The 15,022-nt window shown below is 53.2% G+C and overlaps 1 protein-coding gene across 1 annotated transcript; it reads right to left on the bottom strand.

Annotated features, from left to right (window-relative positions):
* Positions 1 to 4,260: 4,260 nt before the first annotated feature.
* GUCA2A (guanylate cyclase activator 2A) lies at positions 4,261 to 6,089 on the bottom strand (the record flags this gene model as incomplete). Its single annotated transcript, XM_081056109.1, has 3 exons — positions 4,261 to 4,325; positions 4,772 to 4,967; positions 6,015 to 6,089. 3 exons carry the CDS (start codon positions 6,087 to 6,089, stop codon positions 4,261 to 4,263), a joined length of 336 nt encoding a protein of 111 aa, XP_080912235.1.
* Positions 6,090 to 15,022: the final 8,933 nt, after the last annotated feature.

Here is a 15,022-nt window from a genome sequence, read left to right as displayed (position 1 = left end):
GATGGCCCCAGGTGCCTTGAGCCCACCCTGGACTCCTGGCATGCCCAGTCTACTGCCTTCGCAACCCCCACCCCCATCCAAACTCTGGCTGTGCCCTGGTCATTGCCCTGGTCATTGCCATGGTCATTGCCAACCCCGCCCCCCCTCCCCAGCGAGGGCCAAAGCAGCTGGATCTGGTACAAAGCAGTTGGAGGAGAGTTTGGCCCCTTAGGCAATCCTGCTGCTGAATAAATGTTCTCCACCCACACACGGGGTCAGTTATCTATTTGTTCATCCTCAGGAGCTAAGGATGGAGCTTCTTGGGAAGCTGGGTGGGTGAAGGAGAAAGGTTGGACTAGAGTCGGGAATTGCCCTGGTTCCCAGCACCCAAAGAGTTGGTTCACTAAGCCTTATTTCAAATAAGAGGGAGCAAGGCTCAGGGTGGGAATGAGTCACCCAAGATCACAGAGCTAAGAGCCGCAGAGCACTCAGATCCACTTGACCCCCAAGCGGAGCTCAAGGCCTGACCCAGCTGCAGAGCCAGAGTATCTATGCTCCTGACCAGGGATGGGGGCAGAATGGGGAAGCTTCCCCCAGCAGGTGGGACCGCAGGAGTGGGTGGAGGGCAGGATCACATGGTGCCCCCTCCCCTCACCCATGGTCAGGCTGACAGCCTCCGGGGCACCTGAGAAGACGGGCCCTTGGCATTCACCCTTCCATGCCTGAGTTTCCATCTTTTTCAGACTGCCCAGGACCCTCTGGCCAGCTCTGGATAGAGGATCTTTCCTCCCTCCATCCTGAAGGCCCTGAAGAATATTAATAATAATAATAGCCGCCGTTTATTGAGCATTTGCTATACCCTAGGCACTATTCTAAACCCTTTGCACCTATTAACTCACTAAGTCTTCACAACAGTTTAACGAAGCAAGTACTATTATTATTACCATCTCCACTTTACAAATAAGGAGACCCAGGTGCAGAGATAGCTAGTTCAGGATGACAGGCTCAGCAAAGCAACAAAGCAGCCTTCTTCCCCAGGAAGTCTGGGCCAGAATCCATGCTCTGAACCACCGTGTTACTGTCTCCCTGTGATGCCTGGCCACGGGGCCCCATGCCACCACATTCTCTCAGTGGCCTTCAATGCCTTAACTCAAGGCCAGGAGCCACACTGGGAATTCCCTGGAGCAGGGCCTTTCCGCAGGGTGGGCTTCCCTCCAGCCTCTATTCTGGGCAGACAGAGAGGAGGAAAGCCGGGTACAAAGGGCCCATGCCCTCTGAACTCAGCTGACCCAGGGCCAAGGTCAGGGATAATTCCCCCAGACCAGCTGCCCCTCCTGACCGCCCAGTTCTGCTCACGGGTCCTGTAATCTCCCCGTCCTCCAGGCCACAAACCCCCGAGCTCCAGCTCCTTTCTCTTCTTTCCCCCACAGGCTAGATTGGCTGGGGCTTTGCAATACCTCCTGAGGTGGGCCCTTATCACACCCCTTCCAGAGAAGGCCAGAGCTGCCTGCCTGCCCCTCTGTGCACCCCCACACACAGTGCTGCTCTCACCGTGCCTGTCACCCTTCCATGGCTCCCCAGTGCCACCCTCAAGTCTAAAGTGAGCCCATGCGCCATCATCTCTTACCACTCCCTGCAACAACACCAGGTTCCCACCTCCCTGGGGAGGAGGCAGGGAAGGGAACTGCCATTACTGAGCATCTTCTATGTGCCAGGGACAGGCCTTAGCCATCTGCACAGAAATAATAATAATTATAATAGCAGCATCCACAAAGCGCTCACCATGGGCTCGGCCAATGGAGCTCTAAGAGCTTTTCCTGTATTACCTCATTTAATCTTCACTCGATCCTGTTTTAGTTAGGGTTAAAAATAAAAGCTTTAAAACAACTCATTTCTTAAAGTTCTAAAAGTGGACTCTCTCCCTCTCCCGATTTTGTCATCCCCATTTTATAGATGAAGAAACTAAGGAAACAGGCTAAGTGACCTGCCCAAAGCACAGCAGGTAACGGGCAGAGCCAGAACTCACACCCAGAGAGCTGGGCTCCAGAGTAGGAGCATTAAATGATCCTACTCCACCATACATCTCATCAAAGCCCCTGCAAGCCTAGGAGGCAGGACCTGTTATCATTTTCGGTTGAGAAACCAAGTCTCAGAGAGAAGTGCTTGTAAATGACACACTCGCACTCAAGCCCCTGTGCTTTCCTGGGCCCCACACACACCATCCACGTTATCAAACAGAAAGCATGCATTCACCTGGCCCTAGCTGCGCTGAACACTAAACATGGAGAATTGGTGAACAAAGATGGGCTATTTTATTATGAATGGCACCACCCAGGAGAACGGAAAACCAATGCTCTAAAGGCTGAACTTGCCGATGGTGTGTAGGTTCAGATTACATAGGGCCAAATCACAAGACAGCGTGGGCTAGGGGTTCAGGGTTCCCTTGGGAGCTGAGTGGTGTGAGGTGAGGTGAGAGTAATAAATCACTTCTCCAGGTCCTGAGGACAGCCCTGAGGTCCGCTCTGCCACCCCGCTGTGTGGTCTCATGGAAAAGTAGCCAGTGAAGTCGTTCCACCTTAGGGCTTAGGAGCTGAAACATAAAGGTCAAGATGTCATCTTTAGCTTAACACAAACCCCTGTCTGTGACTTACTCAAAGGATGGCCATTGTTTCTGGCTGCCTCAGGGGCTAATGACTAGTAGGGGAAAGGGCTAAGGCTTACCGGGCATGCTGTGAAGAAACTGGATAGAGCACTGGGCCTACATAAAAGGCAAAATCATACATTAAACCAGGACTCTGTTTCACCCCGCTGAACCATGCCAGTCCCTGGAACATTTCTGCTTCTGTATGTCTGCACCAACCCCATATTCTGGAATGCTCTCTGCCTCCCTACCTCCACACTGGTTTTGAAATTTCCTGCATCGCAATGCAACCCTGAGGGCTAATGCAAATGGCTGCCTTCCCTTCACAAAGCCTTCCCTGACTTCAGCCTGAGGACACCTCCCCCTCTGCATTCTGCAGCCCTTTCTGCTTGAGCCACCCTGTGACACTTTCCCTCCACCCCATTCCCCAAGAAGGATCCTGGATGCCTCCTCTTTCCTCGTTCCCTCCACCTTTCCTAACGGGTCTTCCACACCTCACCTCTTTACCCCTGTCTAAACCATTCTCAGCTTCACCCTACTTCCCCTTTCTTTGGTTTATTTGCTTTGACCATTTATTTAATTCTCTTATGGCCTGAACTTTACGTACACATTTACTTGCATCATTTCACCTAGCCTAGGAGGCAAGTACCATTACTATCCCAGTTTTACAGAGGAGGAGTCTAAGACATAGATGGGAAATGGCCTTCCTAACATCACGCAGTGCATGAAGACCTGGGACTGGAACTGTACCGCTCTTTCTTTCCCCTGCTCTGTTATCTTCTCATGCAATCATGCATGTCGTGGCCTAACCCACTGTGAAGGGCAGAGAGACTTCCCCAGGCACAGAAGACATTATCCTTCAGGGTAACCAGAGCTGTGCAAGGGTGTAAGTCATCAAAGTGTCCAGGGAGCACCCAGGACAGAGCGGAAAGAGTCTTCTGAGGCTTCTAAGAAGAGGCCAAGGGAGTGGAGCAGGGCGCCTGAGTGGGAATCTACCTGACCAGAAGGAGTGTGGGGAGAAGAGCAGGGCAGGGGTGAGAGGAGCAGAGAAAATGCTACGAGCTGTGGTTTGAGGGGTAGGCCCGGTGGGAGGGCAGGAGGCAACGCTGAAGTGGTCAGTGGGGCCAGCTCCTGAGGCACCTTGAATCGTCTAGAGCTTGGGGGTCAATCTCATAGCCCCCTGTGATTTTTGTGCTCACATGTGGTTTAGTGACTTTGGTGACCCCAGGAGATGTGAAAGAAAAGCAGAGGTTCACCTCCCCCATTGGTGGTCTAAGATTCAGGTCCCTCGGTGCCTGCATGGGGTGATTGTAGCTTAGCAGGGGAGTGGGGTCCTTGCACTTGGCATACTAAACCCTGAACTTTCTATGCAGGAATAGGCATCCATAAAGCTGGATGATAAGTAGACTGAGATGAAAGAATAAATGAAAGCAACACCGGGAGTACTCTGGAATCTGGTTTATTAGCTGAAGGTTGGAGTAGGTCTTGAGAAGCACCCAGCAGCTCAAATGGAGTCAGGACCTGGGCCTCCCCAGGTTGTTCTCTCCTCAATCCATCATTCAGGGGGCAAGGTAGATTGAGCTGCCAGGACTGGGAGCATTCTGCAGGGAAGAGGCAGAAGGCAGCGAGCCCCCGCCGTTCTAGCATCCAGCACAGGCAGCATAGGCACAGAGCTCACAGGTGCTTGGGTCCTCAGCGATGGCCTCTGGACAGAAAAGATGGGGCCAATGAGAGCCAGCTTCCCCCACCCCCCAAGACCCCACCCTTCCTTGAGCCAGAGCTTGGACATTGCCACTCAGCCCCCAGGAGAAACCCAGACCTGTTCTCTCTGACCAGCGGGGCTTTCCACCCCAAACCAGATGCAGGTACCAATCAGAGCAGAAATTCTACCCAGAAAAGAGCGACAGCTAAGACCAGAGGAACCAGAACGCAAAGCCAGGACCTTCCTAAGGTGAGCATCATCGATTACAACTGAGAACTAATTACCGCAGAGGGCTTCATATGACCCACCAGTCCGAGAAGAGCCCTCTTAACTTCACAACTCAGAGCAGAGTCCCGCCTTTGAATCCCACCAACCAGAGTACATCTCTCCCTCAAGTGCCACCAATCAAGGAATCCCCATGCCCACCCATCAGAGAGGTGGCTACTCACGCAGCCTCTGGAGGATCTCCTGGGCGTTGGGCTCCTTGCAGAGAGGCTTCAGTTCTTCTGGAAACTTAGAATAACTACAGAGGGTGGGAACCATGGGTCCACCAAACTTCCTGCGACTCCAAATTCTGGGTTCCTGGAACTGCTGGAGGTCCTTGAGCTTCTTCACTGACTCCAGAGAAAAGGAGAACTTTCCATCCTGAGAGAGACATGTCCAGAGCATGAGGCCAGGGTGCAGCCTGCTTTCTGACCGTTTCCCCTAGGACTGGGCCCTCTGCAGCCCCAGTGGCTCAAGCAGTGTTTGTGGCCTCTGGGAACCACGTGCTCCACTGCTGGGCAATATGAGGTGGTTAGAGCTCAGGCCTTACAGCCGGACACTGGGCTTGAATCCTGGTTTGGCTTTGTGACCATGGACAGGACTTCACATTCTGGAAGCCTGGGTTCTGCATGTTATGTGGGGAATGGAGAAAATGGCTGGGAGGTGTCAGGGACATAATAGGTGCTCTATATGTCGGAGCCATTGTGCTGATTTTTAGGGAGAGGCACAGAGCCGGCCCAGGACCCCGGTCCACTGGCTCCATGTAGCCACTCCCAGGCTGTCTTTGCCCCTGACTGACAGTGCTGCTGGCTGATCACTTGGTCCCTACTCCAGCCTGCAGCCTGGTTGATGTTTGAAAAGCAATAAAAGGCCTCCGGGAGCGGAGCCGGGCTGTGATAGAAAGGGGCCCCTGCTGGGTGCCATACTGGCCTGACCCTGGCACCCACCCAGGGGGCACATCACTCCATCAGGACCTGCAGGATGTCCGTGTGAGCTCTGGCTGGGTACAGGACTGAGGACGAGTAAGGTCTGGAATTGAATCCAGTTCCTTACTTTCCAACCACATGCCCACGACCACTTCCAGAACCTCCCTGAGGTTCAGTTTTCCTCCTCTGAAAAATGGAACTAATAATCCCTTCTTCCCAGGGTGATTGGGGGTTGCAGTGAGGTCCTGGGAGAGCCTGGCCCACAGCTAATCACCTGCTTTCCCAAATGGCTACTTCTCTTCTCCCTACTTGGTGTTCTTTCCCCCCCGAGTTTGAAGGGGAAGGTGTATGAGGCAGGACTGAAAAGGGCGTCCCTGAAGAAGAGCCAAGCCTTAGACACACACGCCAACTCAAGCCCCAAAGAGAGGGTGCTGTATCAGGGCATGGGTCCTGGCTACTGGGAACAGACAGACAGCTGGACCAGGGTAGGGACGAGACTTACCTGCACAGTGACGCCCTCTGCCAGGGCTGCCCAGGTCCCCAGGAGGCACAGTGTGGCGAGCAGGAAGGTGTTCATGGCAGCGGTTCCCGAAAGAGAGGAGTGGCTGGTTCCAGATGCCATTCCGAGAACAGTGGGACTTTTAAAGACGGCATGGTTACTGAGTAACCCAGCATCTTACCTGCTTGCCCGTCAAATTAGGCCTAATCAGATAAGACTCAAGATAGCCCTGGCAGATAACAGATCACTGCCCTCCCCGCACCCACTCTGGCCCACAGCCAGCTGGGTCCTGCATTCATTCACCAACCAAAAACACTTACTGCCCTGGCCAGGCAGCCCAGCCCTCGAGGAGGGTCCCAGACAGCGGCAATGCAGCGTGATTAGGGGAGTGGGTGGGGACGGTGGTGAGGAATGGAAGGGTCACCTTACCCAGGCCAGGGGCAGAGCAGTTCAGAAAGGTTTCCCAAAGGAGGTCATGCCGGTGCCAAGTGCTGGAGAACAGATGGACATTTTCATAGAGATGGGGGACGGGGTACGGCCATGTCCTGCAGAAGATGCTACATTTGGGACAGTCAGCAGGTGAGCTAGGCCTGGAATATTCATGGAAATGTGAGTAATTCGGCCTGAGGGGAGGAGGGCCTTGCAAAGGGGGCTTCAAATGTTGAGAGATCAGGCAGCAGACCAAAGCAGGCACTAGGTATGGCCTATGACTTTGAGGCAGGACTCAGCTCTACCATCCCACAAGACCAATTTCAATGTGTGTGAACTTGGGCAAATTGTTTCCCCTCTCTGAGCCTCAGTTTCCTTTGTGTCCTCTGTGGGAACCAATAATAATAATACCTGCCTCGTGGGGCTATTTTGAGGATTACATGAGGCTATAATACTGCTTTGCGCAATGCCTGACACACAGAAAGCATTCCTTAAAGGGTCATTCGGTTATGATTTGTATTAATAGCAGCATCTGCTTCTAGCCCCCATTGGCCTCTCCAGTGACCTGCCTGTCTGAGCCACAGCTGTCCTCATCCTGTGCTGATGCCGCTGTCCGGCCTGTCCTTCAGCCTCAGATTGTCCTGGAATGAACGCCTTCCCTCTCCCTCCCAATTCCCTTGCCCCCTGCTCCCCTCACCTCCTCGCCTCAATTCTGTGTTTCTGTCTGCCAACCATCCCCCCAGGAGTGCCCTCCCTTCTGCTCTGCCTCCCCTAACTAGCCCAGCCTAACCTCCGCCACCCTGGCCTTTCCTGCCAGGCTCACCTCCCCAACCCTTCTTGAACATGCTTCTCTACTTTTGAACATGCCTGGAAGGCTTTTCCTTCCTTGTCACTAGGTGAACTCCTACTCCTACTTTAAGGCCCAGATAAATAAACCCCACTGCATCCCCCACTAAATAACGTTTCTTAGTCACCATAGAAGCAGGCACCTTCCACTGCTGGGATCTTATTGGGTGGGATTACTTGGGTGTGTGCCTCGGCCCCTCTAGACTCTGACCCCACGAGGACTGTGACCTGGCTCAATGTGTATTCATTGTGCTGTGTTGTGAGCAGGGCCCCCAGGACAGGGAGGAAGGAAAGCCCTGGGAGCTCCACGGGTCTAATCTATAAACAAACCTGGCCAAAAGCCAGGAGAGCGGCCAAAGAAAGGACTGGGAGTGGAAATCCCTGGGTGGGAAGAGTCAATATTGCAGAAGGAATTGGAGGGAGCAGAGCCTGACAGAGAGGAAACTACAAAGGGGTCCGGCACAAGGGAGGGGCAGGAAACGCTTGTTCTATCTGCCCTCCCAGGCCACCCTCAGTGCTAGACAGGATGTCCTCCCTTTTCTATGTGTGTGTGTGCATGCTGAGGGGTGCGTGTGTGTGTGTATGTGTGTGTGTGTGTGTGTTTACACTGACAGTTACGCATCCAGTCCAGCCACATGGTGGCCTCTGCTAGCTGAGAGCTGGGTGGGAATGAGCCCAGGGAAGGGTCAAGGAGAGGGTGGGGAACATTAGAATTATGAAGAATCTGGGTTGAAGGGAAGGCTTGAGACACGCGTAAGGGTAGAAATCATTTCGATTGTGATGGAGGTGAGCACCAGGCAGCTGAAGGTGGTGCTAGGGTGGGGATTGGGACTGGATGAAATTGAGCAGGATTAGGGTGAAATCTGGGTTAAGATCAGCCTTAGGTTACGGGTTGGAATTGGGGTTAAATTAGAGAAGATGACGCAGTAGTTAGTGATGGGAGTTCATGTTAAGATTCAAGTTGAGGTGTAGGTTAGGGTTAGAATAGAGCTGAGGTTGGGGCAAGTTAGAACTGGGGTTAGGATTGGGTTGCTGTGGGGATTGTAACTGGGGTGGAGGCTAGTCTGGGGTTAGCTTAGGGTTCCTTGGTAGGGCTGAGGTTGAGTTGAGTCTGCAGACGAAGTTGGAGGTGTGGTGGGTTGGCTGTATGATGAGGTTTGGTAAGTTGGTAAGTGTGGGGCTCAAGCTGGGTTCAGATTGGTTTCGTATTAAGGGGGGGTTGGGGTGGGACCCCTGTGGGCTGAAGGAGCCCTGCTTCTGGCTGGCTTTTTCAATCCTTCCCCTCCTAAGGCATAGCAGGGTTGGCAGTACAGTCAGGGGCTTTGGTTCCTGAAGCCTGTTTCTTCCTGAGCGCCCTGGCCAGGGCTTACCTGGTAAAAGGAAGGGGTGGAGTGGGTGGGAGGTTGTGGGAATGACATAGCTCCATACTGTGGGAAAGAGGAAGTGGCCTTTGAGAACTGCCCTACCCAACCCTACCTCTGACGTCCACCCTGGGAAATGGAAACAAACTCCCCTTCCCTTGGCCCCCCAGTTCCCCAGCCCAGCCTGGGCCCAGGTGTGAATTCAGGCCCCGCCCCCTCCTCTGCGTTGAAGCTGCTGGGCACTGGATCTTGGGGTCCTCCCAGTTATTCAAGTTTCCTTGCCCCCAGCCCACACCTGAGTCCTGAGGCATTGGTTCCCAGCACCCCCACACCCTTCATCATTCTTTATGGGTAGCAGGTGGTTCTGGGATTGTTTGGGTTTCCCACCTCCAAGGCCACCTCTTCTAGCAAACTGTCACTTGTCCATAGCCTCCCAGGCTATGCCATCCCTACTATCTGCCTCCCCATTCGAAAACCCATCATGGCTGCCCAGAACCTTCAGAAGAAACCCTGGATTCAAGTCCCTTCATGGTCAGGCTCCTGCTCACCCTTCAACCAGGACTCCCAGGAGGCGGCGAGAAGAAAGGGCCCAGACCTGGGGTGCTGTAGGTGAGAAAGCTCTGGCTTTGGAGCCAGGCAGCCCTTTCCCGGCCTCAGTTTCAGCATCTAAAAAATGGAGACGATAACAAGTACATTGTGAATTTCAGGTTATCTAGAAGTTTCCTTACTGACGCCCAGACCTAGCAAGCCTGGGTGATGACCGTCTCCACCTCCCCTGGGCTCCATCAGCCTCCTACACTGGCCCATTATAAAACTTACCAGCTCTCTTCTTGCCAGCTCTGCTGCGAGCTTCTGAAAGCAGAGCTGTGTCTTCCTCTCGTGGCCGCAGAACTCACACAAGGCCTGAGCCCTCAGTGGCTCAGGAAGGTTGTGGTATTTGTAATAATCATAACTTTAACAAGAGTAGTGAACATTTAGCAAGCACTTGCTCTGAGCTAAGTGCTTTACAGGTGTGGAAACCAGCCCTGGCTCTACAGGCTAGCCACCTCTCACCCCACTCTCGGAAGCTGCGGAGGCCCCCATGCTGTCAGGCCACCCTCTGGTCTTGGTGAGGACACTGACACTGTGCGGTATGGCCCAGAGGTTGTTTAACTGTTGGGTTTGGGCGGTCTCAACATGCTTCCAGTCTGCACCCACTAAAGCCCAGTCCTCCCAGGCCTGGCTCTGCTTCCCTGCAGGCCAGAAGTCTCAGCTGACCCCTTTAGGCAAGACCTGGAACAAAGCCCAAGTAGGAGTCTAGAGACTCCCATGCTGATGTGTGTGACCTTGAAGAGAGTGTGGCCCATATTTCACAGCCCGCCCCGTCCTGCTTATAAACACATCCTAGAGGCTGTAACAATCTCTGGTTCCTCTGAGAGCCCAGAACAGCCTGAGGAAGACATTGCAATGTACGTAAACCACCTAACAACTCTGGGAATACATAAGAAATAACTGTAGAACCCCATTTTATAGATGGGTAAACTGAAGCTCAAAGGTCCAGAGAGAGAATAAGAAATCACAACTTTCCCAGGGTACGCACAGCGGTGCCAGTACAGTTGTATTGGGAGTGCACTGCAACAAGAGCAACCAGCCAACAGAAAGGGTAAGTGTGGACACAAGCATGGGACTACCTTCACCCAGAAGAAGGCATGAGTTTTCAGACTCATTGCCAAGTGGATTTGGTGGCAGCTGTGGACACAAGGCCGTAAATTCCATCACAGAAGCCAGTTCTCACAAATGCCAAAGAAAAGCTTCTCTTCGGTCACTAACTCCCATCCAGCCTTCCTGACCCCAAACTCCCATGGTTAGTGAAGGGGCAGAAGAAAGGAGTAGCCAGTGAGGCCGACCCCATGAGGTGAGTCAATGGGACCATTTTATGGAGGAAGAAAGTGAGGCTCTCAGAAGAGAGTGCCCAACATTACACAGGAAGTGGATGGCTGGAATGTGAAGTCTATTGGCCTGAGCCCGCGGTCAGGCTGGGGTGCAGGGCTCCCTCACCTCCCCCAGGTCCTGTGGACAGGCTCTTTCCCTTGTGCCCCGGGGGCAGCTGGGGAGTGGACAGAGGGTGTGTCTGGCTATTTGCTCAGCAGTGTCATCTCACATCCCAGGATGAGGCGATGGGGGAGCTCCATTCACCATCTGCTCCCCACACAGCGAGGCAGCAGCTGCACCCTCCTCCCCGACTCAGCCTGCTCTGGGCATTGGCAGCAGAGACAACCTCCCACACCCCAAGACTGTCAGGGAAAGAAAGGGACACAGCTGGAGCTCCCTCTGAGTGCCCCAGAGCCCACAGGCTGGAAGAGGACAGAACAAGAGCTCCCCGTGGGACTCTGCGGGGAGCATACTAGGGGCCATGAGAGAGGGTCCCCAGAGCCAGGTCCCAGAATGCTTGGCAGACGAGGCGGAGGTGGCGTTTGAATTGGGCCTTGATTGATGGGAAGATTTGGACCCAGAGAGATGGGGACTGTAGGGGGAAAGCCAGGCTGCAGGAAGTACAGAGGGGAAGGGACGAAGGATGGGGCGGAAGCAGAGAGTGTCAAGAGGTATTGTAGGTAAGCAGACAGAGGAGGCTTTCAATACCAGGCTAAGGCATTCGTCCTTAACCTGGTGACAGTGGGAAGCCATGGGAGGTTTCAGAGCAGGAAATACCACGAGAAAGGCTGTGATTTAGAAAGAGTACCATGGTGCTTGGTGTTGAGTGTGGATGGTGTAGGTATGGCTGCTGTTCTAGTCCGGGAGAGAAGGGGTGCATTCTGCCTCTGGCAGCACTCTGGGGGGGGGCAGGGGGTGATTGGAAGGATGGTGGGCATGCAGGAGAATCTAGTCTTGGCAACATGGCAACAGATGGCATGTGGAAGAGAGGGAGGGAGGTGGACAGGGACGGGAAGACCAATCCTGGGAACTCAGATATGCCAGGTCCCACGCTGGCTGCTTTCTGACAGCTCACCACCTCATGGATTGTCTCATCAACATCTGAGATAAGGCGTTTTACCCCCATTTTACAGACGAGGAAACTGAGAATCAGAGAGGGCAATGTCTTCCCCAGATGAAATTCTAGGTTCTTCTGACTCTAGAGTCTGTGTTCTTTCCATTGCCTCATATATTGCTCTGGTCCATTGTGAGCTGCTGACCTGGCCACGAAGCTTTGGGTGGGCAGGGTAGGGGCTGCATGGGGCAGAAGCAGGTGTGCACAGATCAGGGATCCAGCTCAAAGGGCTACAGTAGCTATGACGGCGGCAAGGCAGGGATATGATGGAAAAGGGGAAGAATTCATTTGCGTGGGGCTCATGGGGCCTAACCCAGCAAGTGTGTGTCTCCTGGGACATGGGCCCTGGGGCAGCCAGAATGTCTAAGAGAGTGCAAAAGGGAGGAGGGAACCAGAGCTGGCATGAGAAGCCATCTCCCTTCCTCCGAGCAGCATGCTTTTGCTGCTCTCTGCCAATTATGAGCACGTACAGATACACAAGGCACACAGCCACAATCACACAGGCTACACAATCACATACCCAGCCACAGACACATGGTCACACAAGCACACACACTGAAGGACTTGCTCACATATAGTCTCACACATACACCAGGCTTCATGGGCAAAATCCGACAGTCATACAACCACCTGCAGTTACTCTTACGATAACCCGGCTATAGGGCTCACAAATACTGACACCACAGATCACACAGCTCACACACTCCCACACTCCCACACAGCCAGAGGACTGTTCCCAGGAAAGCCTCTGCCTGTGAATATCACTCAGCCATGGGAAGGGTGGGAAGTGTCCTCGGATGTCTTTATGACCATTGTCTAGGAGAGGAAGTTGCCTCTCTGACCTTTTGGGGGCTGCGTGGTGAGGGGCGTCTTTCACCCACAGTGACATCAGCTCGGGCCTCGCCGGGGTGGGGTGGGATGGGGTGTGGTGACTGGCCCTCAGGGAGGTCAAGGGCAACTGGGAAGTGTCGCGGAAGAGTCCATACGCCTCAGTGGGAAGAGCAGACCGGAGTAAGGCAGATCTGGTTCCCATCCTCTCACCACCCTCTCTCTGGCTGTGACCTGGGGCAAACGAGTTCACCTCTCTGAGCGGCAATGGCCAGCAGTAAAAGGGAGATGATGACACCAAGCTCATTAAGACATTGGGAGTACTGAGATAATGGCTGTCAAGTGTTGGGCAGAGGGCCTGGCAAATGGTGGTAACAATCATGTGTGTGATGGCCGCAGGAGTTTGTGCATATGTGGGGACACCAAGACCTGCTCAGGCTCAGAGGCAGGGCTGAGGGGTCAAGGGTGGGCTTCCAGTGATGAGGTGTGTGGCTGGCCTGGCCAGACCTCTCCACACCTGCCTAAACAATGCCAGCATCAACTGGCCCCACAAAAACAGCACTTCAGGAGACTCAAGAGTTTGGGGTTGATGGTGGAGTGACCTTCCCCACCCTAATCGTGGAGTGGGGCAGCAGTGGGCGTGAGGAGGGCTGGGCTGGGGCGGCAGCTTCAGGGGCAGCTCTGGGGTGGGCCCCACCAGTATGTTTATTGCTGACAACTAGAGGGGCTTCTTGGCTCTTTCCAGCAAGCTCTGATCCAGAAGATTCTGAGGGCTGGCGCCATTGGGGTCCCTACCTGTCTTTAGGAGTACCCGGCTCTGGGGGCTGTGGGGGAGAGCATGGCCCCAATGATAAAGGAAACCTGCCAGCCCAGGCAAGGCACACAGCTGGCAGTTCTTCGCCCTCTAGTGGCGTCCAGCGCTCACTGCAGCCTCACTGCTTCGGTGTAAGGCCCCCGCTCCACCAGCTAAGGCAGCTCAGGGGATAGACAGGGCAGAGGAACTGACAGCACAGCGTGGAGAAAAGTGCAGGCATCGGGGCTGGAAGGCCAAGGTTGGAAATCCCAGCTCTGCTGCCGCTGCTGTTGTTACTTCTACCAGTTACAAGCTGGATGACCCTGGGCAAGCGACTTTGTGGCTCAAATTCATTTGCTAAATGAGGTTGATAATCACCGTATCTACCCCGTAGCTGTTTTGAAGAATAAACATAATCTCCATCAAGTGCTTGGAATAATTAAGTAACAAGTAAGAAATGGTCGCTGTCCTATTCTGCACTTCTGGGGTCGGCGTGACTTAGGGGCTTGAGAGGGAGAGTGGGAGACGGCCCTGACCTGGGATTGAGTTGAATTCTAGCCCTGGTGCAGGCCCTTGCCAAATTTATGCTTTGCATGTTGACTAGTCACACATGTGGAGAGATACGGGGAGATACGTTGAAAATCATTCTTGAAAATCCTTTAAGAAGACACCATGATGGGGATAAACACGCCATGTCTCAAAGCCCCACACGACCGGTTTTTCTAATTTTTGGTTATAGTCTGTCTTTGTAGTAGCTGGCCTGCGTCCAAGGGCAGTGTTGTGCAGAACACGTGTATCTTTATCCGCTGAAATCACACTCAGTGGTGAGATGCGCATGCAAAGAGGTCCATGGGAGCAGATATCAGTCAGGGTCTCAGGTTCAAATCCTCCCTCTTACACTCACTGAGGTGCACATCTTAATCACAGGTGGGTACTCACTGTAACAAGACTTCCATTCTCTTTTTGGCCAAGTGTGTATAAATGGATTCGCACGCTTTGAGTGAATGTATTCAGGACACAGCTACGTGGTGCTTTACCTGTCTGAAGTGGTTTCCTTTTCTGTAAAATGGGGCAGTAACTATTGCAGCATCAGGTTCCTGCGTAGACGAAATAAGACAATGTGTGTAGGAATTTTATATGCCGGTCAGGTAAATGACATTCTCCACTCCTCCCTTTCCCCTAAATTTCCCCTAATTCGCTGTGTGACTGAGCAAGTTACTTCCCTGAGCAAGTTACTTCCCCGAGTCTGTTTTCTCAACAGCAAAACGTAGGGGTTAATTAGATCACTTCAAAGGCCCCTTCTAACTTACAACTTTCAAGGTAATTCTGTGATTCTAAGGCATTTAGATGCAGTCAACCCTTCTATGGATGCTAACTGAGGCTGACATGGGTTTTCCGGGGCTGCTTTATCCAACTAGCAAAGGTGCAGCTATAAATATTGCAGGCCTTCTCACACGGTAACATGCTAAAAGCCTTTAGAATTAAACATGTATCTTAATGATACTGTTTACTTTTTTCATCTGAACAGCAACAAAGGTATACTTCTGCACCCAAACCGGCACAAAGTGGCCACATTTCAAGGCCCCTCCTGCAGCCCTTCAGAGGTACTGCTGATAACCAAAATCTACCTGTGACGGGAGACAAGTGGAACTCCCCACTCCAAGCCCCACACACACACACACCACAGCAGGTAGGCAGGTGCGTACACACACACACACACCCCACCCCC

Source organism: Rhinolophus hipposideros (assembly GCF_964194185.1).
Source record: "Rhinolophus hipposideros genome assembly, chromosome: 8".
NCBI classification, from domain to species: Eukaryota; Metazoa; Chordata; class Mammalia; order Chiroptera; family Rhinolophidae; genus Rhinolophus; species Rhinolophus hipposideros.
Note: the sequence above shows the minus strand (reverse complement) of the source record. Positions and strands in the feature narration are given on the sequence as shown.